The following is a 20,982-nucleotide window of genomic DNA, read 5'->3' as shown; positions in this document are numbered from 1 at the left end:
TGGACCTAATAAACAGCTACAATAAATTGGCAAGATACAAAATCAATAATAATAATAATAATAATAATAATAATATACAGTACCTTCATCTATACCAACAGTCTATATGCAGAGAAAGAAATTAGAAAAAGCATCCCATTCAAAAATAACCCCCAAAATTAAGTATTTAGGAATATAGCTAACCAAATAAGTGGAGGACATCTACAATTCAAATTTCAAAATATGGGACTGGAGAGATGGCTGAGCAGTTAAGAGCACTTGCTGGTCTTGCAGAGGACCTGAGTTCGATTTCCAGCATCCATATCGTGGCTCACAACCATCCACAGGCACACACAAGGTGCACGTACATACATGCAGGCAAAACCTTCATACACATACAAAAATAAAATAAACCTTTAATTAAAAAAACTCCAAAATATTGCAAAAGGAAATCACAGAAGATACTAGATAGAGGCAAGATATAACACGTTCCTGGGTTGCCAGAATATTGTGAAAACGGCTATGCAACTAAGATGAATTATAGACTTACGCAACAGCTGTAAAAATTCTGATGTTATATTTCACAGGTTAAAAAAATCAATTAGAAGAATTCATATGGAACCACAAGGGACTAGAATAGCTAAGGCAATTCTAAGGGGTAAGAACACTGCTGGAGGAATGAATACCTGACCTCAGATCACACTATAGAGCTATATGATAAAGACAGCCTCATGCTTGCATAAAACAGACGAGTAGACCAATGGAACCGAACCGAAGACTCTGAAATAAAATGACAAAGTTATGTCCACTTAATTTTTGATGAAAGAGGCAAAAATCATACACTGAGGGAAAGATAGCGTATTTCACAAATAGTGCTGGCAAACTGGGGTGGAGTTGGATTCTTAGTTTTCACCTTGCAGAAAACTCAGTTCAAAATGGATCAAAGACCTTATTTTAAAACCCAAAGCACTGGAAGTTTTCCAAGCAAACAGGGGATTCCCTATGAGATACTGGGGCAGGCAAGAACCTTTTACATAGAACACCAACAGCCCAGGAACCAACCCCAGCATCGACACAAGGGCCCAGAGGAATAAAGAGTTTCTGCACAACAACACACAGTCAGCAGAGGGACAGCCCACAGGATGGAGAAAATCTTTCCCAGCTTCACTTCCAACACCCGTGTTGGCATGGACAGAATACACGGAGAATTGCAGAAAAAACGTTTGAGACAGGGTCTTACTATGCAGCCTGGGCTAATCTGGAACTATGTAGATCAGGCTGGCCTTGAACTCATGGAGTTCTGCCGGGCTTTGCCTCCTGAGTGCTTGGATTAAAGGTGTGCATCATTATGCCCAGCAAGAATTGCAGAAATTAAACACCAAGAAAATAAAACTGATAATAAACAAATGGAAAAACAAACTGAATGGAAACCCCAAATGGCTAATAACTATTTCAAAAAGCGTTCAGTACCCCTAGTCATCAGGGAAATGCCAACTAAAACTACTTTAAGATATGAATTATCAGGGCTGGAGAGATGGCTTAGCAGTTAAGAGCACATACTGCTCTTCCAGAGGACCCGGGTTCAATTCCCACATAGCAGCTCACAACTGTCTGTAACTACAGTTCCAAGGGACCCTCACACAGACACACACACAGGCAAAACACCAATGCACATTAAAAAAGATTTAAGTATCTCACTCCAGTCAGAATGGCTATCGTCAACAAATCGGACAACAACTGTTGGAGAGGATATGGAGAAGGAGACCCTTATTCATTGTTGGTGGGGTTGAGCCAGGTATGATGGTGCACCCCTTTAATCCCAGTACTCAGGAGGCAGAGGTGGGTGGATCTCTGAGTTTGAGATCAGCCTGGTCTACAGAGTGACTTCCAGGAGAGACAGACCTACACAGAGAAACCACGTCTTGAAAGAAAAAAAAAAAAAGTACAAAGTTTGCTGTCCAGTTTCAATGAGTTTCTGACAGCTAGCATGTGGGAAGGTGACAGCTTCATCCCGACACAGCGGACCCCTTTGGAAGCAATGTGGAAAAAAGCTCATGCCCAGTTTTAGTAAGTTGTTATTGAATGTGACAGAGACTCTGATGCAAGCTGCTCCCAAGCTGATGTGGGAGGCCTGATGACATCCCTGTCCCTAATTCAGCACCTCATTACACATGCCAGGCTGAGGTATGAGTAACAGGGGCAACAGGACGACCCGGTCTGTGGCTCTGTGCAAACCCAGTTATCTTCCACACAGCTCAGCAACCTGGGCAGATCGCACCCCCACTGCCACCTGCGCCAGGCTGGACCCTTTAGTAGCTCACACCTTTCTGTTTTCCCAGTGCCAAAGTCCGCTCTACTTCCTGTTGGAGAAGTGACACTCCTTAGAGGGAGGCCGAACCTTCCTTGTTGGGATTGGAGGAGTCAGTGGTCCTGCAGACGGCAGTCCAGGGGCACTGGTTTCTCTGATCAGTTTATTATAGCAAGGTCCAAAGGGAGAAAAGGGCCCACATGTCCTCCTTCTGCAGCAGGGTTCTGGGAGGTGCTGCTTCCAGGGGAATCTCAACACCCTACTGAGGGGGTGCAAAGGCCAAATGAGGCACCCATTTTTACTATTTTTATTGCTCACTGGCTGCCAAAGGTGTTTTACACATACCTCCTTCAACCTGCCAGGGCTAGCTCTCATTTCCTAGATCACAAGAGGAGGTCACAGGTCAACAGAACAGAATACCCCGTCCCCCCCTCCCCCCCGACACACACCATGTATGGAAACTGTCAGGCTTTGGAGATGGTTTTTCTGTGATCTGTGCTATGTCAGCTGTAGTGGAGATGCAGCTGAACTCTTAAATCATGAGGGCTTTTCAGAAAGTTCAACCAGCTAAGGTAGATTTGTTGTTTTATTTGAGACAGGGTTTCACTGCGTAGGCCTTGCTGACCTGAAATTCACTCTGTAGACCAGGCTGGCCTCGAACTCACAGAGATTCGACTACCTCTGTGTCCCTAGTGCTGGGATTAAAGGTGTGCATCATCACTGCCCGGCTGGATTTTTTTTTTTTTTTTTTTTCTGAGACAGTCTTGCTATGTAGCCCTGGCACTCAGTGTAGCCCAGGCTTGAATTCATGATTCATGATCCTCCTGATGTAGCAGGGATCTGGGTATATGTATGTGTGTGCCACATTGTATGGCCCAAGGCAGGGGTAGGCTTGAACTTCTCAAGGGGGAGCGTCATATTAGTTATATGTATTAACTAATATATATATTTAAACTTTATGTACATACTTGACTGAATGTATGTGGAAGTCAATCTGGGTTCCCTGCAGAACAAAAACAAGGGTTTTTAACTTCTAAGCCATCTCTCTGGCCCTCTTATCCCCCCTTTTTTCCTTCGAGATAGGGTCTCACTCTGTAGCCCAGAGTTTTTGCAACCTTGGTCATGGTGTCTCTTCACAGCAATAGAACATTGACTAGGGAAAAAAAAAAGTTCTCCTTTAACTCCAGTCCAAGGAGACCCAATTTCCTCTTCTGGCCTAAGGGCACCTACACTAAGGCTCACACAACCCCACACACACACACATTAAAAAATAAAATTAAGGCCGGGCAGTGGTAGTGCACACCTTTAATCCCAGCACTCGGGAGGCAGAGGCAGGCGGATCTCTGTGAGTTTGAGGCTAGCCTGGGCTACAGAGTGAGTTCCAGGAAAGGCGCAAAGCTACACAGATAAACCCTGTCTCGAGGAAAAAAAAAAAAAAAAAGAAAGAAATCAAGCTAGGTGGTGGTGCACACCTTTAATCCCAGCACTCTGGAGGTAGAGGCAGGCAGATCTCTGTGAGTTCTGGGACAGCCAGGGGCAGAAACACTGTGTGGTAGTTTGAATGTACTTGACCCCCATCTCATTGGGAGTGGCACTACTAGGAAGTGTGGCTTTGTGAGCCACCATGTGGGTGCTGGGAATTGAACTCAGGACCTCTGGAAGAGCAGTCGGTGTTTTTAACCTCTGAGCCATCTCTCCATGCCCAGAAGTGTGGCTTTGTTGGAGTGGGTCTGTTGTTGGAGGAAGTATGTCACTGTGGGGGTGGGCTTTGAGGTTTCCTATGGTCAGGATACTGGTAGTCCAGTGTCTCATTTAGCTTCCTGTTGCCTGCAATACGTAGAACTCAGCTACTCCTCCAGCACTATGTCTGCTACATGCCACCATGCTCCCCATGATAATGGACTAAACCTCTGAAACTAAGTCGCCACACCCATCTCAACTAAATGTTTTCCTTTATAAGAGTTGCCGTGGTCATGATGTCTCTTCACAGCAATAGAAACTCTAAAACATCCTGTCTTGAAAAACAAAAAACCAAAACAAAAATTAAAAATATATGTAAGTGGACAAACATAAATCTAGCAGTATAGAAACTCATACACATGGAAATAAGCAAAAATCTATACAGGAATAAAAACTAACAACTTAAAAACATCTATACGTGTAGTTGGAAGATTTCCTATGTCCTGTGTGGCCCGTGGTCGGTACAAATCTCTCACTCACAGTCCCACAGCCTTTTATAAAATAATCACACAGAGGCTTAATATTATTTATAACTGCTTGGCCATTAGCTCAGGCTTATTACTGACTAGCTCTTACACTTAAATTAACCCATAATTCTTATTTATATTTAGCCATGTGGCTTATTACCTTTTCTCAGTTCTGCCTTGACATCTTGCTTCCTGTGTCTGGCTGGCGACTCCTAACTCTGTCCTTCCTCTTCCCAGAATTCTCCTTGTCTGCTTATCCCACCTATACTTCCTGCCTGGCTACTGGCCAATCAGCATTTTATTTGTCAACCAATCAGAGCAACACATATTCACAGCATACAGAATGACATCCCACAGCATATGCACACATGCAATATACAGACTAGAATTGGGAAATCTTTTATTTATTTATTTATTTATTTTTTTGGTTTTTCGAGACAGGGTTTCTCCATGTAGCTTTGCGCCTTTCCTGGAACTCACTTGGTAGCCCAGGCTGGCTTCGAACTCACAGAGATCCGCCTGACTCTGCCTCCCGAGTGCTGGGATTAAAGGCGTGTGCCACCACCGCCCGGCGGGAAATCTTTTTAAATTGTTTTTTGTGTGTGGGTGTGTATGTCGGTGCACACGTGCCATAGCTTGAATGTGGGGGTCAGAGGACAATTTGCAGAACTTCTCCTTCCACCCTATGGGTCCTGGAGATTGAACTCAGGTCCTCAAGATTGGTGGCAGGTGCTTCTACCCCCTGAGCCATTTGCCAGCCTTGTAAACTATATATATATTTAGAGATGGTCTATGTAGCCCTGGCTGTCTTAGGATTTGCTATGGAGACCAGTCTGGCCTCAAATCCAGAGATCCACTTGCCTCTGAGTGATGGAATTTAAGGCATGCACCACCAAACCCAGCTTAAACTGAATTAAAGATAATGAAATCATATAAAATTATTCAATTGATGGCTCAGTGACTGAGCTAGCTTATTTTTCTTGCACAGGTCCAGGTCCCCCCAGAGCAGCTCACAACTGTTTGTAACTCAATCCACTTTATCTGACACCATCTTCTGACCTCTGTGGGCACCATGTACACATGGGGTGCACGGGCATACAAGCATGCAAAATACACACACAAATAAAACTGATACATCGAAAAAGAAGTTTGCTTAATTGAAATGGGTAAAGGACACAGGAAATTTTCAGGAGAGGAAATCCAATCAATAAAAGAAATGCTCTATCCTGTTAGTAGTTACCAGGGAAACACACTGGAATTTCATTTTTTTAGAATTAAACTTTATTGTTGTGTGTGTATGTGTATGAGGGCATATACACACTACAGTCCACACGTGGAAATTGGAGGACAACTTTGTAGAATGTGGATATTTCCTTCTACCCTTACATGGAGTTCTGACTCAGCTGGCTCAAACATGCACAGCAAGAGCCTTTACCCGCTGAACCACCTGAAAATTTAAAGTTCCAAATACTTTCCAAGCACTGACGCACAAGTGGAGAAAAATCCATAACTAATCTCACCTGATGGGCTACAGTCAAATGCAGGCAGACTGAATAAACTTATCTTCAGGCTATGAGTATAACATGCATATCAAACATGAATGCCTTTCATGCTCACATTCAGGTCCCAAGACATCTCATAATGTCTATAGAAACATTCCAATATCTGAAAAAGCCTAAAACCAGAAACATTTGTGTTACCAAGCATTTAGGATGTTGGTTATTCGACCTGTATTTAGTATCTGCAAGTTTCCCAAAACAACCTGGACTTTTTTTAGAAGAGATTTATTTTTATTTATGTGTATGTGTATATGTTAACAAGAGTATGCTCACAGGTGTATGGGTGCCCAGGGAGGCCAGAAAATACCCTCATATTCTCTGGAGCTCGAGTTATAGTTGTGAGCAGCCTGATGTGTGTGGGTGCTAGGAACTGAACTCATGTCTTGGAAGAACAGTATAAGCTCTTAACTACTGAGCCACCTCTGCAGCCCCAAGTATGCTTTGAAAGTTAAAAATAATTTTTACATGTATAATCCAATGTGTATGCATTCTTTTCAGAAATAAGGTAAGTGTTTCAATTTGTACGTCTACCACATTTTGACTGCCTACATTCAAAAGGTAATATTCAGCCAGGTGCAGTGGTTCATACCTGTGGTCCCAGAACGAAGGAGGCTGAGGCAGAAGGATCATTGTGAGTTTAAAGCCTGTTTGGGGTACATAGGGAGCTCCAGGCCAGCCTGGACTACAGAGTAAAACCCTGGACAAAAAAAAAGGTGGGGGGGGGGCAGTGTCAATTATACGGCAAAGTCAGCCCCTTAATTTCCTGTACCAAATTAAGTACCTGGTCAAATAATTCAAATAATCAATTCACAGCTCACAAGTGGCATGTGACCTTGTAAAATGGAGGTAGTTTAGTGGACCTATATTTTAGCATAACTGGAAGAGATGGTTAAGTGCTTGGAAACGGCTGGAGTGATGAGATCAAAGCATTTACTCTCAAAAACAAAACAAAACAGACACCCAACTCAGCAAGAAAGTTAAGGATTGCAGGTAAGTATGTAAGATAAAAGTCAACAGGAGCTAGAGATAGCTGAGCAGTTCAGAGCATTGGCCGCTCTTCCAGAGGACCTGGGTTCAATTTCCCGGCATCCACATGGTAACTCAGCTGTCTGTAACTCCAGTTCCAGGGTGTCCCATGCCTCTTCTGGCCTTTGCATGAACTAGGCGTGAACATGGTGCACAGGTATACATCTAGGCAAAATACCCATACACATGAATAAATAAATTAAAAAAGTCTAACACTAGCTGGGTATGGTATTACACATCTATAATCTCAATACTCAGAGGGCATAAGCAGGAGGACTAAGAATTCAAGGCAGCATGAGTTATATAGCAAGTCTGAGGCCAGCCTGGGCCACATAGCAACATCTAATGTTTAATACCAATTCATACACATTTAAAAAAGTTGGTGAATAGAAATGAATTAAAATTTTCTCTACTCCTAATAGATATACTGGCATACATTTTTAGATTGCATGAAAAAAAGCGTGGGAATGAAACAAAGACAGTCTGGGTTGCTGAAGCGTCACATTCTGATCTTCAGTGGACAACTTGCAGCCATCTGGAAGCAGCTGCTTCTCTTCTTCCCTAAGATGAGTGGTTAAGACTCTGAAACACGGCCTCCAAAACAGGCTGCCACCACAACAGCTTCCCTTAACTGTCATTCTTGGGCTTGATTTCAAGGTACACCACACAGCACGGGGACCAAGAGAATCATCTCATTCAGTCTCTCCAAATTCAAAAACAAAAAAGAAAAAAAAAAAAACCAACAAGTCCTGGTACCCTGTACCCAGTGTGGTCTTATGCTCTGTAATCATCCGTCCAATTAGAGGCTACACACCCCAGGAGCCATTATAAAATAGAGTACCTCCCCACGTCACAGCAAAGGCCACACAGGGCAGCTTTGGAAAGTAACTTTATAACCTGATCATCTGCAGGATGAAAAGCCAACACTTCTCGTCAAGTCTGGACAATTTAAAATCCATTATAACTCATAGAGAAAACGAGCTAATCAGAAAGAGTTTGGTATTTTTCAACTAGATAAACAGAAAAGATCATCTAAGGCATTTCTCCTTATTCTGTCTAAATGAAAAAAGACAGTTAAATGCTTCAGGGAACTGTATTAACAGAAACATCAACAAGTTACAGATAAACATTTTAATTGATTAAATATATTACTTTCAAGATCTTTTTGAAATCGTACTTGTACTAATCAACAGCCAAAGGCGATATAAAGAAGTTTAGAACAAACGGTTCAGGTCTGAGCACGTGAAGAGACTGCTATGTAGAGTGACATACACCGCTCCCAAGAACAATATTTTTAGAAGATAATTTCTTAACATGTGCAAGGACAAAACTGTAATCAAAGGCTGAAAGAAATATATATTAGTGCCTGCTTTTTAAAAGTTTATTTTACATTTTAAATACAGTATTTTTTCTCATTAAAAAAAATCCTAACTCTGTGGTTTCTATATATACAGAAGAGCTGCAGGGCAGCCTAACGAATATTCTGGATGTAACAGCATTCGACTACTTCTGAATCAAAATTCAAAAACACAGATTAAGCACTGGTTAGGAGAAAACAATCCAGTTTCTTAACAACCAAAAGAGAACAGAGTTAAATACCTATAAAACCAGGTATTAAAAACAGAAGAAATGCAGCATGTGAAAACCTCAAACAGCCTTGTGTAGTGAACTGTGCACACTCAGCCAGCCAATGGGATCCCTGTGGAAGTGGTCTGTGGTGTCAAAAGGAAGTCTCGGTTTCAGTACAAAGTAACAAGGTGTGCACTATCTCTGTCACTATCTATCTACATTTCCCTCCCTCTGGATACTTAACCACTCACACAATTTAAAATAATCCATGTGGATTTGTTTTCATAAGAAAACCAAAGATGTACCTTTTCCCACCAGTAGGTCGTAATACAGATTAAAGCTGTAACATTTAAGCATGGGTCTATGCATTTCCAATTTTCTCTAGTATGTCTTTCCAAACTGGATCGTGGAGTTTGTGCCCTAATAATACACAGAAAGAAATTTGGACTGTCCCTGGCAGTGATTTTCTATTAGTGCAATGGTACTCCTCAAATGCTCAATTACATTAAAGTGATTTTGCATATTTTAATTCAGTAGGTGCCAATTTGAGTTCATAAAACTCCTGGCTGTATGCTTGTTACAGAAAATAATTTCAATTTGAGATGTTTCACGAAGCTATATCAAAACAAAATCAACTAGTTTTGTTAGCAGTAGTGTGAATGGCAAATGGAAGAAAAGGCCTGAGAGTCTGAGGACCTGGTAGGAAGGATGCTGAGGTGTTCTATGTATCTTGATATGTCAATTATCTACTGAGTTTGAACATTCTAAGTTTAAGATTCTCTCAGAAAATAATTCTTTGTAACATAACTAACTAAACAGCTGTATCCAAAGCAAAAACAACCTGGGTCACTCAGGTAAGACCAAGTTGAGGCCATTTCTTTTTCTACTATAATCCATGAAGTCTTGAGTTTTTAAGTTTCAAACTGTTGAGCTTCATTCAGTCGGAGCTGATGTAGACTACAAGAGAAGCATTCTCAATTAGAGCTGTAACAGCGGGCTCTGGTAGAACACACGGAGCAGACAGCAAGGGACTAACCACCAGCCAGGTCGGGTCAACGCTGGGACGTTTATTTTGGAGACTGAATATTTAACATGTAGCTCACATAACTCCAGTATCCATTAGTGGCTCTGCTGGTCAGCACCCAAGGGCTAGAGGAGTCTTCAGAACTGCTTTTAACCTCAGAGCATCAGTGCTAAGGGTCTCAGGAAATCCTGGTTCCCAGCAAGAGTTCATAAACCATCAGAACAAAATCAAGAAGGTAAACACTGACTCCAATGGGCCACAAAAGTCAAAAGAAATTAAATGTCATCTTCTGCCCAACCTTGGACTCCAGGCTCTGTGACATGGGCTTTATCTAGTGTAATAGACTCTGTAGTAGACTGACTTGGACCTCCACAAAGAGTAGGAGTTGTCAAACTTGAGGAGGTAGACTCCCCTCCCTGGATACTGGTGGCTACCCGCATACACTTCCTCGTGACAGTCCCGCCGGTACACTGGCACAATCTCATCCAGCAGAGGCTTGTTGGCATTCTTTTTGGCTTTCTCTTCAGAAGTGACATTTTCTATGAGGAAGTGACAAAAAACCACACAGGTCAAATGACAGGTCCAGGAGAACCACCTTATTCACCAAGCAATGAAACTTCATTCTCTGTAGTAGAATGACTTGTTAGAATTCTCTTAGTCATCTCCAACTCTGCACGTAGGCATGTATTAGTCACTCATTTCAATGCCCAACCACCACTACGCACAGCTGCTGGACTCTGGGAGCCCAGGGACAAATGTCAAGTAGTGGGAACAACCAGTGCCCCAGCCCTCTGGGTTACTACTGCTCACATTTCCCAGCCTTCTTTTGTCCACTCCATATCCATCCAGTTCCTAACTACTCCTTCTATAAAACAATCTTGCTCATGCAACACAAAGACAATGCTGTGCTGATCTCTTCCACAATGAGGCCGCCTTCATTTTAGAAATGGTGGAGGGAGCCCAGGCGGACTACTGTTTCTGTACATTCTAATATAAAACCCACAGTACAGAGGTATTCAGAGACAGCCACAAATGGAACACGAGTTGTTAGATGTCTTATTAATAAAAACAAACCCGAAGCCAGGTATTGGGGTGAGCGCTGAAAGATCAGAGAAACAGAACCAGCCACAGCTACCTCACCTCGCCAATTCCTCAGCTGACCCTGTTTCCTCAAACTGGAAGCCTCTGTGTCCTCATCTGAATGGGTCTCAGCTGAACTGTGCTGCCCCAAAGCCTAAAAGTTTAACAGCTCTAGTTCCTGGTTTTCACGCCTTATATACCTTTCTGCTTCCTACCATCACTTCCTGGAATTAAATGTGTGAGTCACCATGCCTGGCTGTTTCCAGTGTGGCTTTGAACTCACAGAGATCCAGATGGATCTCTGCCTCCAGAAGGCTAGGAGTAAAGGTGTGAGTGCCACCATTTTCTGGCCTCTATGTCTGTCTAGCAGCTGTTCTGTTCTCTGACCCCAGATAAGTTTATTAAGGTGCACAATATATCGGGGAACACAACATTTCCACTAAGCCTATTTAACACAGAGATGATACAAGTGGATAAAAAAATCAGCTCTGATCACAGACTGTCACTGTTAATAGTTTTCTGGAATACAATGATATCAAGTTAGGGAAGAAACACTTCTAGAAGCTCGTAAGAATGAGATAATTATGCCAAATTGCCTCAGTCTAAGATATTAAACATAAACAATCTCAAAGAAAATAGGTCAAGGGCACTTCAGTATAGAAGATAAAAGACTTTTAGGTTTATAACATGGCAGAGTGAGTCCTGGCAACATCTACTAATTGTATGTGATGGTCACAGCCAGGAATTTTCAAAGTGTGAAAAGCTCTCAAGAGGAATTTAAGGAAATAGGACCAATTATATATCATGTGGCACCTTAAAAAATAAAATAAATAAATAAATACAGATTTACCAGCACCATTATCAACAATGGTTCATTAAGATAAATACATTGGCCGGGCGGTGGTGGCGCACGCCTTTAATCCCAGCACTCGGGAGGCAGAGCCAGGCGGATCTCTGTGAGTTCGAGGCCAGCCTGGTCTCCAAAGCGAGTTCCAGGAAAGGCGCAAAGCTACACAGAGAAACCCTGTCTCGAAAAACCCAAAAAAAAAAAAAAAAAAAAAAAAAAAAGATAAATACATTGGGGGCTGGAGCGATGGTTTAGCTGTTAAGAGCATTGGCTGTTCTTCCAAAGGTCTTGAGTTCAATTCCCAGAAACCACATGGTAGCTCACAACCATCTATAATGGGATCCAATTTCCTCTTCTGGTGTGCAGATGTACACGCAGACAAGGTACTCATATACATTAAACACATGAATAAATGTTTTAAAAAAAAGAAAATACAATGTACAATTTAAGAAGTTAAAAATGCCAGGCAGTGGTGGTGCACACCTTTAATACCAGCACTCAGGAGACAGAGGCAGGTGGATCTCTGTGAGTTTTGAGACCAGCCTGGTCTACAAAGTGAGTTCCAAGACAGCCAGAGGTGTTACATAGAGAAACCCTGTCTTGAAGAAACCAAAACAAAACAAAAAAACCACAAAAACCCAACAACAAAAACAGGGGAAACTGGGAGAAAGGCATATGCTAATGTGTCATCTTTAAAAGTTTTCTGTGAGCTGGGCAGTGGTATTGCACACACCTTTAATCCTGGTACTCGGGAGGCAAAGGCAGGCAGATCTTCTCTGTGAGTTTGAGGCAAGCCTGGTCTTCGGAGTGAATTCTAGGACAGGTTCCAAAACTACAGCGAAACCCTGTCTTGAAGCCCCATCCCCTCAAAAAAAGTTTTCTGTGAATGTAAAATGATACTCAACTTTTTTTAAAAAAGGTAGGAGATCCAGACATAGTGGCTCACACCTGTGGTCCAGCACAAGGGAAACTGAGGCAGGCCTGGTCTACAAAGTGAGTTCCAGGAATGGTATATGGTAGGCAATACCATTGTCCCGTTGAGGGACACACAGGAGAGCTAAGGTCAAGGACCTCAGCTCTCTTTTACCAGCTCTTTTCTTATAACCTTAAAATGTCCTTTATTTCAATTTTCAAATAAAGTCCTTTGTTAACAAGAATTCTTACGTGCTCTTTCCAGTGTTTTCAAAATGGGGTATGGTGGCATTCCACTGCTAGTTCCAGCTACTAAGAATGCTGAGGTAGAGGACTGGTTGAGTCCACCAGTTCAGGAAAAGCTTGGGCAACAAAGCAAGATCTTGTCTCAAAAACAAACAAAATATACTACAACAAATTTCAAAGTGATTTCCTATATTTAGCTTGTCAATACACAAGGCTATAAGTAAAACAACACCCAGAAAGTAGTAAAATAACACACTGCCAATCAGATTGTCCTGGCACTTAGAGAAATTCATGCTCAGGGCCTTCTTTGTGAGAGACTGGCCTTTCTCAGAGCCTTTCCAGTCAACATCCCACTACTGAACAGAGTATCCCTGTCCATGAAGTGTTCAGCAGGAAGTCTAAAGTGACAAAGACATCACACACACAACTCAGTAGCTACTGAATATGGACCAAAGCCTTACCCTCCTCCTCCTCCTCCTCGTCACTGGACTCACTGACATGCACACTGACAGCGGCGTTGGGAGAGTCTGTCCATTCAAAGTAAACCCCAAACCCAATGTCATAACTGTCTGTCGCAAATTCCCAAAAAAGGTATGAGCCTTCTTCATGAGTGGGGACTCGAACGGTGACTACTTCTCCTCGGCGTACTGTAATCACAGAATCTGCATCCTGCCGAATCTTCTCTTTAAAGTCTTTGATCTGTGGTCTTGTCCACATGGATGGAGCTGCAATCACTGGAAGAGATTCTAAAGGCAACAGGATTTACAAAAGCTGAAGAAAAAAGGTTCGTCCCCTGCAGAGAACATCTACACAAGGCTACCTCTGTTCTGACACCAATGGCAGATAGCTCAGACCAAGGATGGAGGGGAATAGAAACACCCCTCAGGTTATATTATCCAAGAAGGTCACAGGTACTGAGAGGTCATCATATCCCTTCAATAAAATGGAATCCACAATCTTACAGGCGATTTTTCCTAACACTCTGCTTTCATATCATTCTATCTGTTGAAAAGTCTTAATCTCCAAGCATCCTGAGCTTCTAAGGGCCTTTCTGAAAAGAGCTAAGTAAGAGAAAAAGAAAATCCTGGGCAGTATCAGAACCACATGGAAAGGACGAACGTCTTGTTACTGAGCAATGAGCACATGTACTGTAGCACTCAGCAGGCTTTCAGTTAAGTCAGATGTACTAACAAAAAGATTTCCTCCCATTTGCAAACCCAGGTAAGGCTGGGATGTAGTTTAACTGCAAGTGTTTACCTGGCACTCACATCCTGGGTTCAATCACTAGCACTACATAAACTAAGATCTAGAGTTCAAAGTCATCTTCAGCTACATGGTGAGTTTAAAGCCACCTTAAGCTGTCTCAAAACAAAACAACAGTTGTGGTGGCGCATGCCTTTAATTCCAGCACCCACTGTGGCAGCAGAGGCAGACAGATCTGAGTTGGAGGCCAGCCAGGGCTACACAGTGAGATCCTGTCTCAAAAAAGGGCCACTGAGATGCCTCAGTGGTAAAGACACTTGCCACCAAGCTTGATAGCTTGGTTACTCATCAGAATCCACATGGTAGAGGGAGAGAACAAAATTTGGTAAGTTCTCTTCTGACCTCTGTGTGCACACATACATAAGACTCTTGGTAAGACCAAAGAAGGTCTTTTCTGAAGCTATTTCTCTGTTACTTGCTCTAAAAAGTCAAGGAAGAGCAGAATGGGTTTCAGGAATCTTCCTTGTTCTAAGTGTGCTTATATCCAGCATGGCACTCAGAGGCTGAAGTGAAAAAACAACACAACACAACAAAAACCACTTGAATCCCCCCCCCCCCCCCCCCCCCCGGCCCCCCTGCTTAAAATTAAAATCAGGAAAATTATACTTCAAAGAAACAAATGGTTACAGAATAATTCACAAAAATAGAAGCTGTAATTGATGAGTATGACAGATGTCTAAAGTAACAAATTTCTGTCAGGGTAACAGGCATGTCCCACCACACCCAGTTTTATGTGGTGCTTCAAACTGACCCAGGGCTTTGGGAATGTTAAGCAACAATCCCTAGCCCTGATTTCTGTCTGTGTCAACAGAAGCATCAGATTCAAAGAGTAAAGGTGTGTTGGACTCCCACCCACCTAAGTGCTCTCAAAGCTCGTCAGCTTGTCTTCCTGATTCCCGCTTTTCATGAGGTCTACAGAATGGTATCTGGACGGACAAACACATATGCTAATAAACTCTACCTTTTGGTCCATTTTCCAAGGCTTCTTCTGCCACTTCTGGCTCACTTTCCTTTTCAGAACTGACAGTGTGGGTTTTGGCCTGCCCATTAACTGACACCATGTCACTCGCTCCAGCTGCATTCACCTTTGATGATGTAGGCAAGGAAGCCCCGGCCACTACCACTTCCTGCTGCTTCTGTAATGCTGCCTACAAATTGAGAAGAAGTGAAGATAACTCTCGTCAGAAAGGCTAACATTTACCTAGGAGTGAAGTCTGACGGCATGCATTGGCTCTACACTAAAGCATTCTAAGAAACTTGATCCACGTTTGCCAGTTTTTATCATTTCTGTAATAAATATTACTATAATACCAACTGATAGCTAAACATGATTAAACTATCAATCTCAGATAAAATTACTAAAGGCAAAATTAAGTATAATAACATGCCGCTGCCTTCCAAGTGTTGAGATTAAGGGCATGCCACTATGCCCAGCAGTGATATATATTCTTAAAATTGAGTAGAAGAAAATGTTTATTTATGTTTTAATAAAATTTAACTATGCCGGGCAGTGGTGGCGCACACCTTTAATCCCAGCACTCCGGAGGCAGAGGCAGGCAGATCTCTGTGAATTCGAGGCCAGCCTGGGCTACAGAGTGAGATCCAGGACAGGCACCAAAGCTACACAGAGAAACCCTGTCTCGAAAAAAACAAAAATAAAATAAAATAAAATAAAATTCAACTATATGCAGAGTATGATGGCACATGCCATTAATCCCAGCACTCAGGAGCCAGAGTGAGACAGATCTCTGTGAGTCTGAGGCCAGTCTGGTCTACATAATGAGTGCCAGCCAACAAGGGATACAACTGAAAGCCTGTCCTTCAAACTACAAAACTAGATATGCTAAGTATGCTTGTACCCAGCACACCACTCAGAGGCCGAAGTGGGGAAAAAAAAACCACTTGAACCCCCTCATTTTCACCTTCAACTGCTGAAAATTAAAATTAAGAAAATTATACTTCAGAAGATTCACAAAAACAGAAGCTCTAATTGGTGAATACAACAGTTGTCTAAAGTAATAAACCAAACCCTCATATGGACAACTATTCTACTATGGATAGAAATAAATATTCACAGAAAGATTACAATCACAAATTTAAAAATATTTTTAAAATTTAGGTTTTAGGGTGTTAGAGACCAAACCCAGAGCCTAATATTAGCCTTAGTAGGTGCTCATCTACTGAATCATACCCTCAGGCCCTAACTAAAATTTAACAAAACTATCAATCATACTGTAAAAAAAAAAAAAAAACCACTGGTCTAAAATCTAAGGGTCACAATAGTGAAGTTAGAGGTCAAAGTGTGTTCTCATTTAACATTTTATACTGGGCTGGGTACAATGGTACACGCCCACAATCCCAGCACATAGGAGCCTGTGGCAGCAGGATCTTGAGCTTGAAGCTAGACTGATCTACATATCAGGCGGAGAAAGAGGAAGTACAATGAACAGACATTTGTGAGGTTCACTGGTGTGGGCCAGTAACTCCAGACAGAAGGCTGAGGCAGGAAGACTGCAGTACAAGAACAGGCTGAGATACGGAATGAGTTCTATGCCAACCAGGGCTACTTAGTGAGAGTCTGTCTCAAAGTGTACCGAGGGCTGGGAATACAGCGCTCAGTGCCACAGCACTTGCCTAGCACTCGGCTTTTTAAACTGTTACTAATCCACAACTGAATGTTGGGGGGTGTCCACAAAAAATCTGGCAACAGTACCATGTTTCCGAATGCACAGGACTACAAATTCATTCAAAATCAAAGTATAATAAAACTGAAGTGTTTCCAGCAGTGCTCAACTCTGCTGCATCAAGGTAACTTCCACACTGCCTTGGTTCTCAACATAAAACACATGCGCTTTGCCCATGGCTGTCATGACATACAATACCAATGAAAGCTGCCTGATACACCTTGGCTCAAACTCAAGATTATTTTATGTTATAAATTACAGTTTATTGCACATAAAGTTTTCTGTACTTAAATAAAATGGCTTATTTATGGAAAACAAAGACATAATACTTCCTGCTGTCGTTCCTCAGCATGTATACTATCAAACTAGTATGTATTTAGATTGTAAGAGCTGGAGAGATGGTTTGGTGGCTAATAGTACTGACTACTCTTACAAAAGACTCAGGTTCAGTTCCCAGCATTCACATGGTGACTCACAACCATCCACAACTTAATTCCAGGGTTCTGATGACCTCTTCTGGTATATGCAGGAACCAGGCACGTACACATGCATAGATATACATTCAGGTAAAACACCCATACACATAAAATAAATAAATCTTCCAGAAAAAAAATTTCCTGAGGGCTGGCAAGATGACTAACCATACAAGTTAGTTTTGCCAACTTGATAAAATCTAGAATCTGCTAGGAAGGAGGTCTCAATGAAACACTGTTTATATTGGATTGGCCTGTGGAAATGTCTGTGAGACGCTGTCTATTTTATCAAAGGATGTGACCCAGTGCATTGTGGGAAGCACTACTCCCCAGGCAAGGGATCCTGAACTGTGTGAGTGGGAAAACCCAGCTGAAAGCAATATCTTTTTTTTTAAAAGATTAATTTATTATTTTATGTATATGGTGCTCTATCTGCATGTACATCTGCATGCCAAAAGAGAGCAACAGATCCCATTATAGATGGCTGTGAGCCACCAAGTGATTGCTGGGAATTAAACTCAAGACCTCTGGAACAGCAGCCAATGCTCTTAAGCACTGAGCCAACCATCTCTGGGGCCTGAAGCAACATCTGCCTACTCACCGCTCTCTGCTCTTAACTGTGGAAGTGATGTGAGCAGCTGTCTCAAGCTCCTGCCAGCCACTGTGACTTTCCCAAAGTGATGGACTCTAACCTGGAATTGTGAGCTAAAATAAACCCTTTCTCTCCTAAATTAAACCTTGTCAGGCTGTTTTATCACAACAGCAGACATGAATCTAGGGTAACAAATAAGGGTGCTTGCTGCCAAGCTGGCTGACCTAAATTTGATCTCTGGAACCAACCAACCCACATGATAGAGAAAACTGGCTCCGGCAGGTTCTTCTCTGTCCCCTTTATACACACAGATAAAATAAGTAACATTTTAAAAAATGTCCTGAGTCAAAATGGCAGAGTTAGCTGAGTGTGGTGGCGCACACCTTTAATCCCAGCACTTAGGAGGCAGAGGCAGGTGCATCTCTGTGAGTTTGAGGCCAGCCTGGACTACCAAGTGAGTTCTAGGACGGCTAGGGCTACAAAGAGAAACCCTGTCTCAAAAAACAAAAACAAACAATAAAAGGGGGAGAGTTAACAACACCTTTAACCTAAGAACACCTATGTAAGGATATTTCCAAACCAAGATGGGAGCAGCTATCAATGTTACTTTAAAACCAGTTCCAGGCCAGCCTGGTCTACAAAGCGAGTTCCAGGACAGCCAGAGATGCTACACAGAGAAACCTTGTCTTGAAAAACAAAAACAGCAACAAAAAACAAAAAACAACAAAACCTATTAAGTCAGCATGGCATGGTGGTGCACACCTTTAATCCCAGCACTGGGGAAGCAGAGTAGGTAAATTTCTGAGTTCCAGGCCAGCCTGGTCTACAGTGAGTTCAATAGAGCTGGGGCTATGCAGAGAAACACTATCTCAAAAACAAAACAAAACAAACAAAAACCCTATTAAGTAATTTTTGTCTTTTAAAAAAAGGTGTATTTCATTTTTAACTGTATGTATGTATGTGTGTATGTACATGGATGCCTGCAGAGGTCCAAGATAGGGTGTTGGATCCCCTGGATCTGGAGTTACAGGCAGTTTGTGAGCCTCCTGATCTAGGAACTGGGAACTACAAAATCAGTACATGCTGTCATCCAGTGAGCCATTTCTCTAGCTCCTATTAACTTCTGGAGGACTTAAATGTGAATCACAAATCCACGCAGAAAGATGTACAAACAGTGACGGCCTGCGCATGCAGTCCGGCACTCACTCCCCAACACAGTGTGCTGACCTAAGCCGGGAAGGAAGCCCAGTACTCTAGAGGTGGAGGCAGGAATATAAGACATTCAATGTCACTCTTGCATGCACAGTAAATCTGGGGCAAGCCTAGGCTACATGAGACCCAATTTCAACTAGAGGTATGCAAATCATTAATTATACAGCTTAATCCATTTTCATATATCAAACATATCTATGTAACCATCACCGAGAATAAGAAATTACTTATACCCCAGAATCCTCTCTAGTTCCTTCCTCTAGACACCGTCTCTAACAGTGTTTTCAGATTCAATAGCTGTAGATACGCTTTGTCTACTTTTAAACCATATATAAATCATTGTATAATATGTGCTGTAAGAAAAAACAAGTCTAACTTTTCCTTTAAAAAAAGGCGGGGGGGGGGGGGGGGGAATGGCTGGGTAGTGGTGGCTCACACCTTTAATCCCAGCCCTCTGGAGGCAGAGATAGGTGATCTCTCAGAGTTCGAGAAAACCTGTCTCAAAAAAACAAAACAAAAATTTTTTTTTCATTAAATAAAAAGGCAGGGTTCCACTATGCAACCGTGGCTGGCCTGAAACTCAGAGACCCACCTGCGTTTGCCTCTTGAGTGCTGGGTTTAAAGACAGGCATCACCATGTCTGGCCCCTCAATACTAATTTTGTAAGGCCTATCTATAAGGGTCACAAATAAGTGTATTTTGTTATTATTGCTATAGGATATTGCACTGTGAAAATATAAAATTTACCCATACAACTAGTCATTGGCATTTGGGAATGTATGTGGGGAGCAGATAAAGTCCTGAATGACTGTGGTGCTGGTTTTGCTGTGTGCAGTAAATGTAGTGACTTTCCATGCTGCTGCTGGAGCGTCTCCATCTGAGTGCATAGCACTCAATCCCAGCTTAACGTTACTTATGTGGGTCACTTCTTCATTCCCATACCCTAGTCAGGTCAAGGCCAGAGCAATGCAGTTGACAGCATAAGTACTTTTTAAACACTTGGCCTCTGCCAGGAGGCCAAGGACTGATATTACTCTTTTAACAAAAACATGAAATCATAAGTAAGTATGTTTACAGGATTACCAAGAGAGACATGTATGCTGGCCTATCTGTACATGCAATCACATAAGAAATCATTTCTAAAGGAAAATTACCTCTCTTTGCTACTATATAAAACATGGTATCTTTTCGTGTGTGTGTTTTTCAAGACAGAGTTTCTCTGTGTAGCCCTGGCTGTCTTGGAACTCGCTCGTAGATCAGGCTGGCCTCAAACTCAAGGAAATCCACTTGCCTCTGCTGCCTGAGTGTTGGGATTAAAGGTGTGTGACATAATCACCCAGCCAAAACACAAGTTTTTTTTTTTTTGTTTTTGTTTTTTTTTTTTTTTTTTCCAAGACAGGGTTTCTCCATGTTTTGGTGCCTGTCCTGGATCTCCCTCTATAGACCAGGCTGGCCTTGAACTCAGAGATCCATCTGGCTCTGCCTCCCGAGTGCTGGGATTAAAGGCGTGCACCACCACTGCCCAACACAAGATTTTAAAATATATTCTAAGGCTTAGATTCTAAATCACTTGCAAGGTTAGTTAAAAAAAAAAAAAAAAAAAAAGCACCAACTATTAGAAAAGTACATACAACCAAAACAAGTCAATACATTCAAAACATTACAGGATGGTGGAGGACGAGAAGGCATTCTTGGAGCTAATCATTTCTTGAAATTCTACAGTAAAATCAATAAACTCCCTTCTCTGGATCCCACGGCCTAGAACGTTCTTCTAATAGATACAGTAGGCTGCAATTATTTATGTAGCACTCCCCCCCATCCATCCATCCATCCATCCATCCATCCATCCATCCATCCATCCATCCATCTATCTATACACACACACACACACACACACACACACACACACACACACACACACACGCACGCTTTGAGAGAAGTGTTCAAAAGGACAGGAAGATCTAGGTTTGGTAGTGCATGTTTTGTAATCCCAGCCCCTGG

The 20,982-nt window shown here is 42.2% G+C and overlaps 1 protein-coding gene across 1 annotated transcript in view; it reads right to left on the bottom strand.

Annotated features, from left to right (window-relative positions):
* Positions 1–4,548: 4,548 nt before the first annotated feature.
* Positions 4,549–20,982, bottom strand: part of Acbd3 (acyl-CoA binding domain containing 3) — a 36,638-nt gene continuing 20,204 nt past the window's right edge. Inside the window, exons 6-8 of the mRNA XM_052737809.1 lie at positions 14,982–15,168; positions 13,219–13,503; positions 4,549–10,211 (exon numbers count right to left, since the gene is read on the bottom strand). Of these exons, the coding sequence (XP_052593769.1) occupies positions 10,000–10,211; positions 13,219–13,503; positions 14,982–15,168 (684 nt within the window). The 3' untranslated portion in view covers positions 4,549–9,999. The remainder of the gene's footprint in view (positions 10,212–13,218; positions 13,504–14,981; positions 15,169–20,982) is intronic.

This window comes from Peromyscus californicus, unplaced genomic scaffold (genome assembly GCF_007827085.1).
Source record: "Peromyscus californicus insignis strain IS unplaced genomic scaffold, ASM782708v3 Scaffold_14__1_contigs__length_90479793_seg_2, whole genome shotgun sequence".
NCBI lineage: Eukaryota > Metazoa > Chordata > Mammalia > Rodentia > Cricetidae > Peromyscus > Peromyscus californicus.
The sequence above is the reverse complement of the archived record's forward strand: the minus strand, read 5'-3'. Positions and strand labels throughout refer to the sequence as shown.